At 47.9% G+C, this 17,865-nt stretch overlaps 1 protein-coding gene across 3 annotated transcripts in view; it reads right to left on the bottom strand.

Moving 5' to 3' along the window:
- The window catches only part of abcc8 (ATP-binding cassette, sub-family C (CFTR/MRP), member 8), a 46,102-nt gene extending 29,669 nt beyond the window's left edge, over window positions 1-16,433 (bottom strand). For 2 of the 3 annotated variants that reach the window (XM_018765512.2, XM_029252390.1), the window contains exons 1-7: window positions 16,045-16,433; window positions 12,042-12,204; window positions 10,981-11,122; window positions 10,419-10,540; window positions 8,566-8,732; window positions 5,142-5,384; window positions 342-530 (exon numbers count right to left, since the gene is read on the bottom strand). In XM_018765512.2, coding sequence (XP_018621028.2) covers window positions 342-530; window positions 5,142-5,384; window positions 8,566-8,732; window positions 10,419-10,540; window positions 10,981-11,122; window positions 12,042-12,204; window positions 16,045-16,068 — 1,050 coding nt within the window. In that variant the 5' untranslated portion in view covers window positions 16,069-16,433. Of the gene's footprint in view, window positions 1-341; window positions 531-5,141; window positions 5,385-8,565; window positions 8,733-10,418; window positions 10,541-10,980; window positions 11,123-12,041; window positions 12,784-16,044 lie in introns of all 3 variants that reach the window. The other variant, XM_018765513.2, reaches the window with a different exon arrangement.
- Window positions 16,434-17,865: the final 1,432 nt, after the last annotated feature.

Below are 17,865 nucleotides of genomic sequence, written 5' to 3' on the forward strand. Positions count from 1 at the left end.
TGCAAAAATTGTACGTTTGTGCACTTTACTGTCTGTACCTTATTATGCTGACCTAATGAAAATAGTCTCCTTTTGTTCAAGTGTTTTGCTCTCAAGGAGTGTGTAAATGATACCAAGGAGCATATGAACGGCTGAAAGTGTGTAAAGTGAAACCCTGCATCTCTGGGTTCATGTAAATATTTAATCAGGTTATGCTGAGGGTCTAACCTCTACGTGAAGGTGGACTGATGTGATATCAACATCTGATCTAAGAGTCACAGTGAATTGGGACGGAGAACATGCTTTGCAGGGCCCCAGAACACCTCCCCCCCTCCACAACTTCCCAGGCAGACTCCTCGTACCGGGGGCGGCGGAGTCTTGTTCTCCTTGCTGATGTGGTGCACGATCCCGGAGATGCAGAGCGGCCCGGCGAAACCCAGCAGATCAGCCAGGAAGCGGAAGGTGATGCTGAGCATGAGGGGTCGTCCGAAGGCTTGCCTCAGGGCCCTCCAGATCCACTTGGGCCCTTGGGGCTGGGACCCCTGTGGTTTCTGCACAACAGGGGAAGATGGGAAACAGGAAGAGGGATCAGCCTCTGTCCTCAGGCCCCCTGCATCAGGGATGGACAGACTTACATGAGCCTCTGTGTGCTAACAAGGCGATCTGCTCCCAGAGCCACCCTAGAGTTGCTATAATAAACTTTGCCTGGAGCTTCGACGGAGTTTAAGACTGAGAGCATGTTCAACACGACCACGCACCCCTGCAGTGCATCCTGAATTCTTAATCATATCTATTTTTTTGCACTTCTCTGTATTTATGTTCATCTCAGACTGTGAGGTATCTCAGACTCTGCAAAGCAAGTACCTACCAGAAATAGAGTGGGAATGATCATCACAGACCCTTCCCACCATGTCCATCACATATTCCAAGCCCAACTGTCTGGGAAGCGAGAGGGACCCAAAAAACAGGGCACTACAGCATCTTTCTCCCCTGAAGCAGCATCCCTTATGAACCTCTGAAGTGCATCATCCATATTTGCTCTTGAATGGGCAATAAAATTCCACTGTGTGCATCCAGCTACGAACTAATTTCACGCAACGGCACCGATTATTTTTAATTTTGTTGCCACTTCCATCTCTCTGATCACATTACTTAGACATGCTCATCCACACACCCCTGCTTTTTGTGCTGATCGTATGTTATTTGTTATTGACTCATGGAACCTTCTTGATAATTTAAGATGTGGTGTTCTAGTAGTTTTGAAGTGGATATGTACAGTGCCCTCCACTAATATTGCCACCCTTGGTAAATATGAGCAAAAAAAGCTGTGAAAAATTGTCTTTATTGTTTAACGTTTTGATCTTTTGTTCAAAAAATTCACAAAAATACTCTGCTCTCATGGATATCAAACAATTGCAAACACAGCACAGGTTTATCCGACAAAAAAATCTTTGTTAAATATATGTGCCACAATTATTGGCACCCCTATGAAAAATATATTTGAAGTATATTCCAATAGATATTTTATATTTTTTAGTACACCTGGGTGACAAGGAACAGGAGATTGTTCAACCATGACTTCTTGTTTCACAGGGGTGTAAATTTGAGGTAAGACTCAGGCCAAATTCCCTTAGTCATTCATCACAATGGGTAAGACCAAGGAATATAGCTGTGATGTGCGAAAAATGGCTGTTGAGCTTGAGGAAATGGGAAGTGGCTATAAGAAAATAGCAAAAGCACTGAAAATGCCCATTTCCACCATCACCATCAGTGCAATAATTAAGAAGTTCCAGTAAACTGGAAATGTTATGAATCAACCTGAAAAACGACGTGTGTCTATATTGTCTCAATGCACTATGAAGAGGATGGTTCGAGTAGCCAAAAAAACTCAAGGATCACAGGTGGAGAACTGCAGAAGTTAGTTGCGTCTTGGGGTCAGAAAGTCTCCAGAAGTACAATCCGACTTCACCTACATCACACAAGTTAAGAAAAAATCCTCTACTCATCCAAAAACAAACTCAAGCATCTTCAGTTTGCCAAACACCACCGGAACTTCGAATGGGATTGGGTTTTATGGTCAGATGAAACCAAAATAGTTTTTTGACAATAAACGTTTGGCGCACACGGAGAGGTAGCCATATGGAAAAGTACCTCATGCCCACGGTTAAATATGGTGGTGGCTCTTTAATGTGTTGGGGCAGTTTTTCTGCCTGAGGACCTGGACATTTTGTTAGAGTCTATGATGCCATGTATATCCTATCAAATATCAACAGATATTAAATGAACACCTGACTGTCTCTGCCAGAAAGCTTAAAATGGGCTGTGGTTGGATCTTCCAGCAGGACAATGATCCAAAACGCACATCAGAATCAACACAAAAATGGTTTACTGACCACAAACTCAAGGTCCTGCCATGGACATTCCAGTCCCCTGACCTGAACCCCATAGAAAACCTGTGGGGTGAACTGAAGAGGAGAGTCAACCAGCGTCGACCTCGAAATTGGAAGGATCTGGAGAGATTCTATATGGAGGAATGGTCTCAGATCCCTTGCCATGTATTCTCCAACCTCATCAGGTATTATAGGAGAAGACTCAGAGCTGTTATCTTGGCAAAGGGAGGTAGCACAAAGTATTGGCTAAAAGGGTGCCAATAATTGTGACACACATATATTTAACAAAGATTTTTTGTTGGATAAACCTATGTTGTGTTTGCAATTGTTTGATATCCATGAGAGCAGAGTATTTCTGTGAATTTTGGAACGAAAGATGAAAACATTAAACAATAAAGACAATTTTTCACAGCCTTCTTTGCTCATATTTAGCAAGGGTGCCAATATTAGTGGAGGGCACTGTATGTAGAATGCGGCTAAAGGAGCATCCACAACGCTATCCTATCTTTTTTCTTGATTTATCATATACAGAAGTGTCTTTAAAACATTCAACACCCATTTTTGAACAGTAAGTTGTTCTAGGGGTGCTCTGACAAAACTGTTCACGTGAATGTTGAACCATGGCTATCCTGAAGAATTTTACAAACATTTTTGCAAAATCAGTACCACCCGTATTCAACAGAATGGTGTCGAACAGAAAATATTAAATATTCCAGTGCATATAAATACGCCCCGCATATCATTACTGCAGAATGAAAACGAAGAGCCAATATTATATTGCGGTTGTCGTCCCATCTCGCCGATCAATAATGACTTTAAAATAATACGCAAGGCCCTTGCAAACAGGCTGGAAGCAATTATCCCATCACTTATCCACCCCGATCAAACTAATTAATCAAAGACCAACATTCTAAAAATAACAAGCGCCACCTTTCAGTCTTATAAATGTCTCTCAGCAAAGACAATCTCATCACTGGATGCAGAAAAGGTATTCGATACAGGGAACTGCACTTTCTTCTTTATAGTTCTACAAAAACTTGGCTTTGGAGGATCTTTTATTAATGTGATTAAAATCCTCTACAAATCACCTAGAGCAGCAGTTTTCAGCGGTGACAGAACTTCCGAGAGTTTCGCTTTGCGCCGGGACACCAGAAGAGTGAAGAAGCCCAGTGGTGGAAGGAGTTCATGACTCAACGTTACGTGTCCCCCCGCAGTACGGTCCCACGTGAGCCTTTCTCACGGGACGCGACCTCTGTCGCAAGCGCTGACGCCACCTTCGCCGCGGGAACATGGAGTTACCTGTGGTTCAAAGCACAAGTGGCCGGGGGGGGCTCCGAGCCGCGTAGCGTAACCGGGGCTCCTTTCCCATGACGCCAAAGTTTTTGCACCCGGCCGCGGGGTCGAGATGTCAGCGCATTCACAGTGACGCGCGACTGGAGCTTCCCTGTCCCACGAGCGGAAGGGGACTCATCGATGGCACTGCCGAACGCACGGCCTGACCTCGCTGCGCAATGGAAAACTATCAACTCTCGACCCGCCGCCCTCCCCCGCACCCCCGTGGCCCCGGGGTCGACATCTTGCTGGGAATCCCTCCTTTTTCAAAGAGCTTCACTGGAGTGGGTCACTGCCCCCTGTGTTGGGTGGGAGGCAGGCGACTGGCGTCCTCAGCTCCATCATTCATGTCTGCGAAAGTCCCGTGTGTGAGACATCTGAGCAGTGTTCCCACAGGATGTGCTTCCAGAGCTTTCCGGTGTTCCTGTTGCCCGAGAGCAGCAAACCCAGAATAACTATCACACTTGCTTGAAATTATGACCCAAGTTGTCTAAAACTGACACCGTGTTTTACCTCTAGGCTAGTTTTGATACCCTCTATGTATTTCTAATTTACATGAATTTACTGATATGAGACTTTCCCCCAAAGCAGCTTACAGTTCTTTTTTTAGTGTGAGTACCGTGATTAAGGGTACCCCCACAGGAGGTCGGATTTAAACCTCTGTCATTCGAGGACAAGGCAGCAGCTCTGATTGGACAACACTACCTGCTGCCCTTTTTTTCTGTTACTTTTAGCTCTGTGTACATGAACAGTCTCCTCTGGCCTGAACACTTGTGGCAATGACAACAAACAAAATCCAAAATAAACGGAACCTCAGGAAAAAAAAAATAAAAAATCTTCCCACTGTAATGTTCCCAACATCTCCTGATTGCGTGTTTGACATTTGTACACAGTCATGCAAATGCTGCCATTTTGCAATGTCATTTTCCCCCCCAATATTTACTGAAGATAATCAGAGCTTCTCATGAGTAGTTTACAGCTCGGCCTCTCTGTTACACCAGACGTATAAAACACGGTTGCATCAGGATGGCCGCTTAAAAGGAGCAGCAACAGCAGAGGCAGGGCAGAGCACCAGTGCACCGGGTGCCCTTTAAGAAATGGGACCCCTTGGGCTTCGGCTTTGAGTCGTGATCTGATCTTTCCAGACTGAAAGACCAAAGGTAAATCCCGGCTCAGGCCGGAGCTTTGGAGCTTTGGCCATTTTGACCCAACACCTACCCGGTGTCCACACAAAGCAAATAGTCTCTGAACGAAACAACAAATCACCCCGAGGACATGCCAGTGGGTGTCCTGCCCATGATTCAGAGCTATCCCAGTTCAGATCTGTCTGTCTGTGTCTCCATCAGTCCATACGGGGGGAGGCCCGTATATCCATACAAGTGGGCGGGGGCCACCGACACATCCTCTCACCGGTTGTGGACGGGGCTCTCTGCACCGTACCTTTTGTGCTTCAAATGCGCTGCGCAGCCGCACGTAGTTGGTGAGGGCGCGCATGGCGATGGGCAGCCTGCCGATGACCTTGAGGTCGATCGGGCGCCTGTGGGCGGAGGTGATGAAGGTGTTCATCCACCAGTAGGTGCCTTTGGACAGCAGGTTGACGAAGGGCTGCAGGAAGCGCACGCCCAGGTCCTGTAGGTCTTCGGGTGGCTTCACCTCTGTGGGGTGTTTGAAACACATATACCGCTGCAAGAAAAGGCCACCCATCACATGGGAGCGTGACACGTCGAGAGAGAGACAGAGAGACAGCACAGGTACAGTGCACGCACACACACAAACACAGGTACAGCACAGACACGCAGATACAGTTCAGGTGAATTACAGACACATACAGGTACAGTAAAGACAGGTAAAAACACACACTAAAGGTAAAGACATATAAATTTCCTAACCAGCCACTACATAGGTCCTCACAAACACATAGACAAACACAGTGCTGCATACTTGCCGATACACAACACAAGCATTGCAAACGCACCTTTCAACACCAACAAACTGCAGCAAATGTGTACTGTCCAGTCGAAAGTTTGAGTACACTTGCTCGAAACAAGGTTTATTTCAAAATTATCTATGCTTTGAACTGTAACTGTATATTTCAAATGTACATTTTAGGTGAAAAGTATGAAAAGGACAATGAAAATGAAATGAAAACCGTGCACTTTTCTATGGAAAGAACACACAATGCAAAACTAATACAACAAAAAACTGGGGGGGGGGGGGGGACTAGTTTCTATCAAGTCGAACTCGAACTTTTGACTGGAACTGTACACGGACACAGCAATACATAGTTACTTTCATTCAATGACATACGCATGCACACACACACACGCACACACACAATGCATTTATGCACTCAAGCAAGACAAGGACACTGAACTCAATATAATGTCCTCTATGACTTTATAATAACGCTTTCTCATTTTGCATACTGCTGCACACCATTCATATGGAGCATGAAGATGATGCAGAGGTCTGGCCCTCGTGGGCTTTTTGCCCGCTGCTCTCTGCGTTAAACTGATCTCATTGTAATGCGGTATACCAGGGTTCGGAGCCAGCCTTGGCACGGTCAAGTGCATCACGGTTGTAAATGTCCACAATTATCAAGGCGCGTACACACCGGCAACATCGGCTTTCTGTCCCACTGAAGCGGGACGCGGCTCTGCAGGTAGTCATTTCACACACAGTGCTGCTCGCTGCTCCGTTCTCGGCAGAAGATGAGCGCCGCCGCCACCGCTAACAAGGCCCACGGTGGGAGTCTGTAATTATCTGGCAAAGATTTATCATCTAACACGGGAGGAGAGTCTTTATTCTTCACGGTGACCTATTATCCTCTCGTTCTTTTTAGAAGTTGGCTTCGGCTACAACGCTGGAAGGACGCTGGATTAATGGGAGCGTGTCGCTAATTAGCATGGCTGACTATACATTTTGTTAATCGGCATAGCGCGCTGTGGTTTGCAAGGGCGACAAAGCACGGCCTGCTGACGCAAATGGAGAACGTATCCGTTCTTACTGGCATACAGGTTCGTAGCAGTGAGGCTGAGATTAGAAAGTGTGCGAAGGATGATCAGAGGAAAACACACACAGGATTTCACCCCTTTCGGGGCATCGCCTTCATCCGACCGCAGCCGGGAGCGGAAACGCACCTGGATATTTTTGGGCTGGAAAGTCTCCCCGAGGATGAGTGCCGTTAGAACTAGGGACGCTGATATTGGCTGCATTCGGCCTCGTCTTACACACGAGGGCGGGGCTAAGGTGAGCAAATTCGTGCTGATGTTCGGTAATGTCACTGAAAACAACGGCCGTGCAATATTCTACTGAAATAACAGGCAGACTGTGCTAGTGTATTTATACCAAGGAGTAATTGTGACATCACTGTGAGAAACAATCAAAGAGCTGCCTTATTAAAACGGCTGCCTTCAAAAGCGCAGAGCTGACAACATCAGCGGCGCCGGGTTCGGGAAAATGGGTCACTCACCGCATTCTTATTCCGAGCGACTGCAGCATCTGCAAGTCACCTCGAAACCCGATGCTATTTTTATTCACAGTGAAGAACCAGTCTTGCGACCTCAGCGGGCTGAGGGAGCCACGCCGGAGAGCAGCAGAAAGAAACGGGTCCGAGGGTGCAGCCCTGGGGTACCGGGGATTGTGTCAGTAAAGTGTGTTTTCAGGGTGGAACAACAGGGAGATGATGCAAGCGGGAAAATCTGCGAGGAATTCATTGCCCCCGACTCCTTTTTTTGGGAAAGTATTCCAGAAAACGGAATCACGGAAATTAGGACTTATTTTAACCATGCTTAAGGTATCCCTTGTGGCTTTTCAACAGTGTGAATACACACAATGTCCAGTACAGCTCCGTACACTACCAGTCCTGTCCTGTGAAATGGGATCAGCCTTTGAGATGTCCCATACACCTGTGTCCAACCTGCCCCCCTTCCCCAGCCCTGCCAGCACAACCCTGAAACCACCGCTGAAACCACTGCACCCACAGCTCATATAGGTTTAAACCTTTAATGTAACACCCTTGTCTGAGAAAAGGAGAACGCACACGCAGCACGGGTTCAACCCTCCGCCAGGGATACTGCGCTGATGCTGAAACACCACACTGACTTCACATTGGCCTCGTTTTCACACTGCATCATCCTGCACGAATCCCATTCTCAGCCCCCTCCCCCGACGGGCCCTCCGAGCTCCCCAGCCCACGTGGTCTCGCGCATCTCCGTCAACATCCAGCACGGGGGATCCAGACTCCCGCTAGGGTACGATGCGCACGCGCAGCTCTTCCTGTGCTCACAGGGGCTGGATAAACCAGTTTGACTTTGAGTGGATTCGGTGCGTTTTCGCATTCAGCTGCTTTGGTTATAGAATAAATTGTTCGGGGATATTAAAATCAATTTTTTGTCATTAATCGCTCATGTGAGATACATGCAGTCAAAAGCTCTTCGCTCGATGGACTGAGGGGATGGTCTGCTGTTCCACCACCTCCATATAAGTGATGGAATTTTTGTTTTTGTCAATAAATAAAAAAACTGATTCCCCCCCAAAGATAGTGAGTGAAAAATTCTTCATTTCTAACATCCTACAGGGAGGATCAGTGATGTGTTCTGTTCTGGGTGCCATGGGGTTTCAGTGAGCTATACGCCGGATTTTCTGCGCACACACACACACACACGCGAGCACGTTCCCACACAGTGACATTTTCACACACACACACACACACACACACACACACACACACACACGCTTGTAAATGAAAAAATCCCAAAAGACAGTTGTGCTCATGCCGACACGGATAAACACGCACATATACATGCGCACACACAAGCATGCGCACGTAAAATCGCGGCGATCCCCTCCGCCCGACGCTCACCCTGCCTAGGATGACGTTGATCTCCACAGCTAGGAGGAGGCCGTACAGCAGCACCAGCAGGCCCGTGATGCAGAAGCGCAGCTGGCCCATGCCCACGCCTTGCTCGTAGTACTTGGCAAACTTGATGGTTTTAGTGACAAAGGCCAGAACCCAGTAGATCAATAGAGCTGAAGGGAGGGAAGGAAGTGGAACGTGGCGTCACGGACACGTCGCCCCCAGAACATGGCACAGACTGCGGTGAAAATGGAGCATGGTTGGCAGAGCGGATAGAAATTCTTCGTGGCTGTGCGTTCGGAAATGGGTTCAAATCTGGCCTCAATCTCTGTGTTGTTTGAATGTTCTCCCTGGGTTTGTGTGGGTTTCCTCCAGCTGCCCTGGTTTCCTTTCAGTCCGGATGCATATTTCAGTTAAACCGGTGACTCTAAATTGCCCTGTGTGTGTGTGTCCCATCCAATGTGTATTCTGCCTCACACTCCATGACCATGCGGTTCACTCGCAGTTATCGATAACGGATGGACAGATGCCGTAAAACTTTACATCAAAATTAGAGGGAAAAACAAACCACACACACACGCACGGACGCGCGCATTTTCAGAACCGCTTGTCCCTTACGGGGTCGCGGGGGAACCGGAGCCTATCCGGCAACACAGGGTGTAAGGCCGGAGGGGGAGGGGACACACCCAGGACGGGACGCCAGTCCGTCGCAAGGCACCCCAAGCGGGACTCGAACCCCAGACCCACCGGAGAGCAGGACCGCGGTCCAACCCACTGCGCCACCGCACCCCCAAAAACAAACCAATGCCATGTAATGAAACAGCAGGAAATGAAAACCTCGGCATATTTAAAACACCACAATACTAAACTGGTCATGGATAAAACTGCCGGTAATGGATGATAGCTAATTATGCATTCGATGTGCGACCCTTTAAATGCATAGCATTCTAGGTATGCTTTTCTGTATGACATGACCAGCGCAGTATCTATATCATGCACTGCTGTCGTTTTTTAATAATTCATGGCCAAAGGAGCCTGCTGTGCCCATCAAGAACGAAGTCAAGGGTTATTTTTAGCCAGCACCATCCCAGATTAATCGTTAACGTGACTTCCACCTGTTGCTGAGCCCCTGGATGGAAAGAGCAGGTCTCACAATTAGGAGAGGGTCATGCCGGAGAAGGGGGGGGTTAAAGGTTCAAGCGAAAATATAAAAGAAAAGGGCACTTTGAAGCTGGCGGGAGCTTGACACTTTACCAAACACTTTTGCTTCATATTGAACCGTGGATCAGACCCACAAAAGAGTTCGATGGGTTTCGCTGGACTTCACCTCCAGCAATTATTCGATTTCCAAAACGGGAGACTCGTCGCCGCCAAAAAATGATGCCAGTAAGATATATAATGGACTTGAGTGAAACCAGATGTGGGTCACTGTGCCAAGTATAGATTATGTGACATTCTAAAGCACAAATCATCAACAGGAGCCCTCTCAAGCTTTGGCCCTATTTTTACCCAACATGCTTGTTTATGGCACCTTTCATTCCCATCCAAATGCCTTAGCCATGGGATCTGAGCTTCTACTAATATATACAGCTCACATGGCACCATGAAAGGGACGACCAGCACCATCAATGCAACAAACCCGCAAGCTTTAGATGCCTTACAGGCCTGTGAGGATGTTAAGTCACCGCATATTGATGCTATTTATGTTACGCTTTGGAAATCCTTGCCAGGATTCATGGAAACGTCACGCCTAAAATGACATCGAGTCCCAGGTGTTCCCCAACATGACTGACTGGCTAAGCAAGTCAGGATCTCAAGGAATAACATTTTTGACGGAGGCCAAAGGCTTGAGGACATACCGAGCAGCAGCTTGGGGAAATTGGAGGTCTCAATGTTGTGGTAGTAGACGATGGAGGTGATAGCAGCCAGGAAGGCCAGTACAGCAGGCATGTAGAGGTGTAAGTGGGGAGACTGCGTGAACCTGGAGGAGGAGAGAAAGGGGAAAGGTTGTTGAACACCACCACCCACCTACACCCACTCAGACACACTCAAAGATACACTTTCCAAGACCTTTTCAAGGAGCAAATGAGTAAAGCAAGTGTAGGAGTTCCATGGTATGTATCTACAGAACCCATAGCCAACACTCATGATGTAAACCTCTGAGTGCTGGAGATCAGAAGGAGAAATCTTTCTGCCTCGCTGCAGCACACATGAAACACGCATGAGGGAAACAGCAGGAATCCCCGGAGACGTACGAGCCAGAGGGTACGGGCTTCTTCCATACGTTAATAATCGGGAGTGGGATTAATAGGAATTCTGGGAACAGGAATTGAAGGTAAGGCATCTCATTGATGCTTGACTGGTGTCTCATGAGCTCACAGTCGTGCAGCTCAACCCCCCGTGTGCACCGGCGCCTCGTACCCATCCGACACGGCACCCTCGGCGATCTCGCACACCAGCACGAAGAGGAGCACGAAGGTGAGGATCCAGCGCAGGTTGTGTCCCGGGAAGTGGAGCCAGGTGCTGTGGTGGATGTGCACCTTAGAGCTCTGGCTGCCCCAACCTGCAGGACACAGCGGGTAGAGGATCAGAGAGGATGTCTCCACGGCAATGCCGGCACGCATCATCCATCAGCATCCGCTTAGCACTTTCGAGGAAATGAGACTCTCCGTGCCGTACGGTGGCAGTGACACATCCGAGTTGAAACAATGCTGATTTTCAACCTATCGATCCCCTTCCGCCTGATTAATTCCACCCTTAAATCATCACGAGTGAAAGTTGCTGCCTGCTTTTTTGCTGTGTTCCACCAATCAGAAGCTCAAGAAGGTGTCAGTGCTCCTAATGACCCTCGCGGCCTGACATGATAAACACATCTGTGAGATCTACCACACGGTTTACACACAGAGGAGGGTGGTAACTTCACTCTGCAGAAGAGGATGACCCAAAACTCAACGGTACGGATCCCGTCGTGAAGCTCGCATACGTTCATCCAACGTAAAAATAACGTTTATCCCACAGCAGGCTCCGAACGTGCACCGCGGCTCGATTTCCTTCTGAACGCTAATGGTTCTGCCAAAGGAGTGTGTGGGATGAGTTTCATGCCGAAGTTAATCCCTGGTTACATGTAAAAGAAAGGCATTCATTAATACCTCCCAGAGGGACCTGATTCCTGGTCACTCTACACACAGGAACACTAAGGTGTAACGATTAAAATATATAACTGGGACTTATGTACTAAATCTATGGCAAATAATATGACACCAGCATCAGTGTGGTCAAATCCACTTCTGAGAAACTCCAACTTCAAACAGGATTTGGATCAGGAAATCTGCAGAATATACGGTTAGAAAAGCTGTGCTTTCACACCCAGGAGCTCATTTGCACTCAGCCTCAGCCTTATTTAAATGTCGCACACGGTCGTGATGCGCCTGCAGGTGAAGATCGCATGCGGTGCGCAGACGGGTCCGTACGGTATGACTCACCGATGAAGAGGATGGGGAAGGTGATGAAGAGCAGGAACACGTGGGGCACCACGGTGAGGGCATCCAGGAAGCAGCCGTTGTTGAGCACCCCGCGGTCCACGTTGTAGGCACCCGAGTTGTTGTCATTGCCGCAGAACGCCAAGGACATGGTGGAGCTGGGGCTCTGCGGAGGGGGGGTGTGGGGTTGAAGGTCGAAGGAGAAGCACAAAGAGGACCCCCTCAGAGCATCTCAATGCAGAGGGGCAGCAGCGGCCGCTGCTCCCCCCGACCCAGCGCTGTGCTTCTGTTCTTTTTTTCCCCTCCTGTTCCGCTGGCAGCCCACTCTCCTCCTTACATCGTCGCCCGGAGAACAGCGGCGGAGGTGGCTGGAGTGTAACGCCTGGCCGTCACAAGGCAGCGGCGATGCTGCAGCTCAGGAAGCTCCTCCGGTGACGAGGGAACACTGCACCTCCTTCTTCCACACGGGTGCAAAGGCATCCTTTTCTCACGAACCCGATCCGGCCGAGTTCCCCCCTACGTCCGCCTGTCCCGACGCTCCTGCATCGCAACGCGCCGCGGCTACTCCTCTCCCTCTGAAAAGAACCCTCCGGAGTGACCTTGTGCAGCGGCAGCCGCGGCGTCAATGAGCGTGCGGATCTGTGGAGGAGCTGGAGGAGGGGGGAGGGGGGCGCGCCGGCTCTCTCGTTGCAGGCGGCTGCCCAGGCAGGCTCGCGCGTCACACACAGCGCTACGTGCAAAGGAACTGTAAACACCAGACCTGGATTTCAGCGCTGGATTTTCATACATTGCATAACTTCGTTGCTCATCAGCTGACGACGCACCGGTGAAAGCGTCTCATTAATAACCCTCTCCTAGGTTTATAAACAGAGGAGAAATCTGGAACAAGGACAGAGTCGCTGGAGCAGGTGGCCTTGTGGTTAGAACTGCTGTCTTTGGACTCAAAGGAGCCAGATTCGAATCCCACCTCCTGCTGCAGTAGCCTTACTCGAGGTACTTACTCGATACTAACTCGCCTGCAATGGGTGAATGGAGGAGTGTGTGTGGTGTCTCATCCAGGGTGTACCCCCTCAAACCCAGCACCCTCTTATTCCAGGATAGGTTCTGGACCGTAGTAACCCAGACCAGGATAAAGTTAGCGAAAAAAGAAAATGACCCTGCTGTATAATGGGTAAACCAGTGTCAATAGCTTAACACTGTGAACCTCCTTGGAGAGAAGTGTCAGCAATTTGACAAATGTGAACCTAAACAAGTTCATCTTTTCATATTTATTCATTCAGCCAACATTTTTCTCCAAAGAAACATATGACGTTACGCTATTGACAATGATTAACCCATTTACAGAGCAGGGTAATGTCTACCATTTCATTTTAGGGCTAGTACCATGCTCGAGGGCACTGCAGCAGGCGGTGGGATTCAAATCAACAGCCTTCAGGTCCCAAGGCGGTAGCTCTGACCGCTAGGTTGTGGGCTTATTAAGTAATCAATTTTTTAAAGTCATACATACAGTGAGTCAGACTGTGGTACAGGACATGTATGAATATTTATTCATATTGCATTCTGGAAAGAAGACACCAGCAAACATGCTGTATGATGACTTGATAACGGGATCATTTTCGTGCGCTCAGCCGAAAGGAGAAGAAGAGGAAGGGACCCCGACTGCCTGCCATCTGGTCTGTGATTTTCTCACAGTTGGGATGTGTTTCCCAGAGAAGCGTAAATGGAAGTGTCATTTCCAGTAGATGAGATAGTATCAGTCATGGATGTAAATGCGTGTAGACGGCCCGAGCGGGATACGGGAATCAGGCGGCTATAATGACCGGGCCTCTCGGCCCCTCGTCGCCTCATCTCCCGCCGAACTCAGTCACGTGACCAGCGTGGGACTAGCAGCGGGAGGTGGACGACTGACAAACACACACCCCGGACGTGTGTCCCGCTCCAGCCAAGACGTGTCCGCCAGCTGCCTGGGATGTCAGCTCAAAAACCCCCAGCGGCCCTCACAAAAAAGCCCTCATGTGACACTCGGGATTACAGTCCATTACCAGATTGCTTGGAATATGACGCACAGCACAAACATTTTGATGGGTTCGCAATAAGGGACAGTGTGGGGACAACAGAGGAGATTCCATTTCTCTCCACCAAAACACCATCTACTTGAAATAGATCCAGGTCTTTACACTGCTGACATGCAGGAAACAGGGAAATACAGACACCTTTGGTTTTCATTGTAAAGAAGCATCAACATATTTTAATGGGTCACTCACTATGTATGTACAGTGCTGCTTGAAAGTATGTGAACCCCCGTGCCCTTTAGTTTTTACCACAAAACGATTATCTAATGAGAATCAGTGTTTCTCATGTGACACGATAGGTGCGTAATGACCGATTCCATACGTTCCTGCAGAAGACATCATGGGTGTAGTAGCGCAGGTGTAAAAATAAGTGAAGCCCAAGTAACTTTGCTTGAACAAGCAGGTAAGTAGAATCAGGGGTGTAAATCGTAGTCATTTGTTCATAAATTCAAGATTTAACATTCCATGAATATAATATTTTATGCAAGAATAGCGACTGTCCCTATGAGGCTCACATACTTTCAAGCGGCACTGTAATTTAGATATAATTGCTTTATAGGGTTTAACTGATGCATTGCATCAGTCAATACACTAACCTTGAAAAAAATCACTCCAGTATTTAAATAGGTAAATAGCTGTAAGTAGCTTAGCGTACAAACCTAATATTAGAAGTTACATATAGGCATCATAGTGAAAAAGGTTATCGCTGTGGAGAGAATATTAATGTATTATTAGTTATTAGTTACTCGGTAATAATTTCAGATTCAGTCACCGATGTGTCTTGGGAATGGGCCTCGGGGTCGAAGCGTGAAGCTCGGAGGGGCCGAAGCTCGGTCCAAGCCTGTTCCGTAACCTTCCTTTGAAGAATAAAGTCACAGACATGGACACTTTGAGTCACACCTGTGCGACAGGCCACAGCCTCCGCGGTGCAGTATTAGAGCGACCTCAGCACGACCGTGCGGAACCGGTCATCTGGTTACCCTGCGCTTTGTTAAGGGGCCTCAGGTGCCGACTCGGCGACCGCCTCCCTGACCGAACCGAGACGAACACAGCTGAGCAATCTGGCAACTTCATCGTTTCCACTTGCCAGGACTCGAGCTGGAATGTATAATTGATGGGAATCGACCCACTCGCTTCCCAGTGGGCCCGCGGAGTAAAATAATGAAAATTAATTCTGTTCTCGAGGCTGCGGCCCTGAACGGTCCCGACCCGTGACCGGGGTTTCGTTAGAAACACTTAACGGTCCTGGTGGTGAGCGCTCTGGGTCGGGAGGAGATGCGTGATTTCTGCTAACTAAGTGAGGTCTCTGGGTTTCAGTGCGCAGATCAAAGAGCTGGAAGTGTGAGGAGACAAGATCAGGGGCCACTGGAGTTGCCTGGGGATGGAGCTGCGGTTCTGCACCCCGCAAAACATCAGAACCAGTTTGAATGGAGCCACGAATTAAGAAACTGAAAAGTGCAGAATTATAAAAGTATGGAGCGACTTCAGAGATTTTCGGAGAAACGGGGAATCTGACAGCCTGTGATGCGCGTAACTAAACCGGAGCATTTTTAGTGGATCAGTTCCTTCCTGCATTTCTTTGGAAAACAAACTTTTTTTTTTTTTTTAAAAAAAAGACATGAAAAACGGATAAAAACCGGCGACAGAACACATATAAAAAGTAACAAAGATTTTCCAGATCGAGTGAGTGGCAGAATGAATTAATTATTAAGCGAATCGGCGTCCCACGTACCGGCGTAAAGTGTACTTCCTGAGCAGTGTACTTGTCGTTTTTACCGTGCGCGGAGACAGTAAAATTAAATGTAGACACATGTCATTAGATACGGAACCGTTTCGCCCCCGTTTAGGAAAAACTGCTCCGTGGGCATCAATCAATCAATTAATCGGTGCTGATTCGAAGCCGATGACGATTTAATGAACGTGTGTCCACTTACCGTCTTGTACCGCGGTACCATCATGATCGCTGAGGTTTTACTGTGTTTACACTATTCCTCCGCTGTCTTCATAAAACGCGGCGCGCAGTTTCGCCGACTGTGAAAGAGCGCTTTCCTCTGGCTGGTCTCTCCCGTAGGTCTCTCCGGCAGGTCTCTCGTGGAGGAGGGCCGCGCCGTGTTGGGGAAGGGGGGAGGCTGGGAGTCTCGGGTCCAGGAACCTCCAGCGTGGAAAAAACGCATCACATGGCATCACATCGATCCTGAGAGCGGCAGTCCGGGAGACAAGCCCCCATTCCCCCTCCCGCGCGCGCGCACGTACACACACACGCGCGCACGCACAAATTGGTCTCGAGCCAAGCAGTGTACGGCTGGTTGTCCTGATGCCACGTCGCCGCTCTCTCTCTCTCTCTCTGGAACTGGCCGAGGTGCTGAAAGCGGAGACCAAAAAACGCCCTTTTCCCTCAACTGGGGTGGGGTGGGGTGGGGTGGGGTGGGGAACACAAAGAACCTTGGTCACACACCCAAGAGATCCCCAACACACACCCAACAGGCCCCCATCAAATCCCTATAATATTCCCATAATAATCCTATCAGAGTCACTGTAAATGGCCGCTGCTTACAATTCCATAAAAAAAAGGCAAAAGTAACAATTCCAACACTTATCCTGCCATATAAACGCAGATAACACAATAACGTAAAGAAAAAAAAAGGGGGGAAACAATTCTGCACATTCTGTCAAGATTAAAACTATTTAAAGTCCAATTTCTCGCACTGGTGTGTCCGTGTGCTGAGCACAGGCAGCAGCACAGAAAAACACAACCCAGATTACAGTGGTTGTGCAACCGAGCGCTCAGGCTTTCCCGCTCTAACCCCGAGGCTCGACACCGCCCCCTGCGGATCTCCGCGGTCATTACACCCTATATTGTGCCGCCCAGGTGCGGAGGAGCGTCGCATCTGACTGCTGGGAAGAGACAAGCAGAGCACAACCACTACGTATGAATAAATAAAAAAAAATAAAAAAAATAAATAAAGCTAAACACGTTATGTTATGCAAACACCTAATATAAATGCATCTTTTCAGATAATTGATACTATTCAGCATCATACTTCTAAAATATGCATGTTAGGCTTGGTTAAGCAATCCGTGGGTCTGTATTTAATTGTAACTGTAGAAGTATAAACACAGGCAATGTGAAAATGCAGACCTTTAAATTTGGTCGGTAATAAAATTAACGGTAAAAGCAACGGCAGGCGGTGCAGCGGTTAACACTGCTGCCCTGCACCCGAGACTCAGGTTTGACTCTCTCTTGCGCAACGTACTCTACCTAATTTGCTTGTTAAAAAAAAAAAAGAAAAAAAAGGTGGAAAAACAGGAAAAACTTTGTCAGAAAGCATCAGTGAAATGAATAAATAGTAAAAGCCATGTAGACATAATGTTACCAGAGTTGTTAAAAAGCTTAATAAAAGCTACACTGTTACACTCATGTTGGAAAAGTACTGGGTAAACATGGGCCAAAGCTGCTCGCCTACACAACGCAAGGAGGAGGAAAAATCTTGTCACTTTCAATGAGCTTCTTTATTGGTCCTGAGAAGGCTGTGATTAGACGTTTCACAATTAAAGACTGACAGCACATTACAACAGTAAAAACCACAAATATTCCTCATTATTCCATAGGATCATCATAGCATGAATCTGCTCAAGGTTTTCTACACAGTTCTAATGGGAAAGACACTGCTGAATGAACTGAGCGGATGACAAAATTAATACTATGGATATTTTTAAAAGATATTTCGGTTACTATGGTAAGGGTATCTAAAAGA

Source organism: Scleropages formosus, chromosome 5, assembly GCF_900964775.1.
Source record: "Scleropages formosus chromosome 5, fSclFor1.1, whole genome shotgun sequence".
NCBI lineage: Eukaryota > Metazoa > Chordata > Actinopteri > Osteoglossiformes > Osteoglossidae > Scleropages > Scleropages formosus.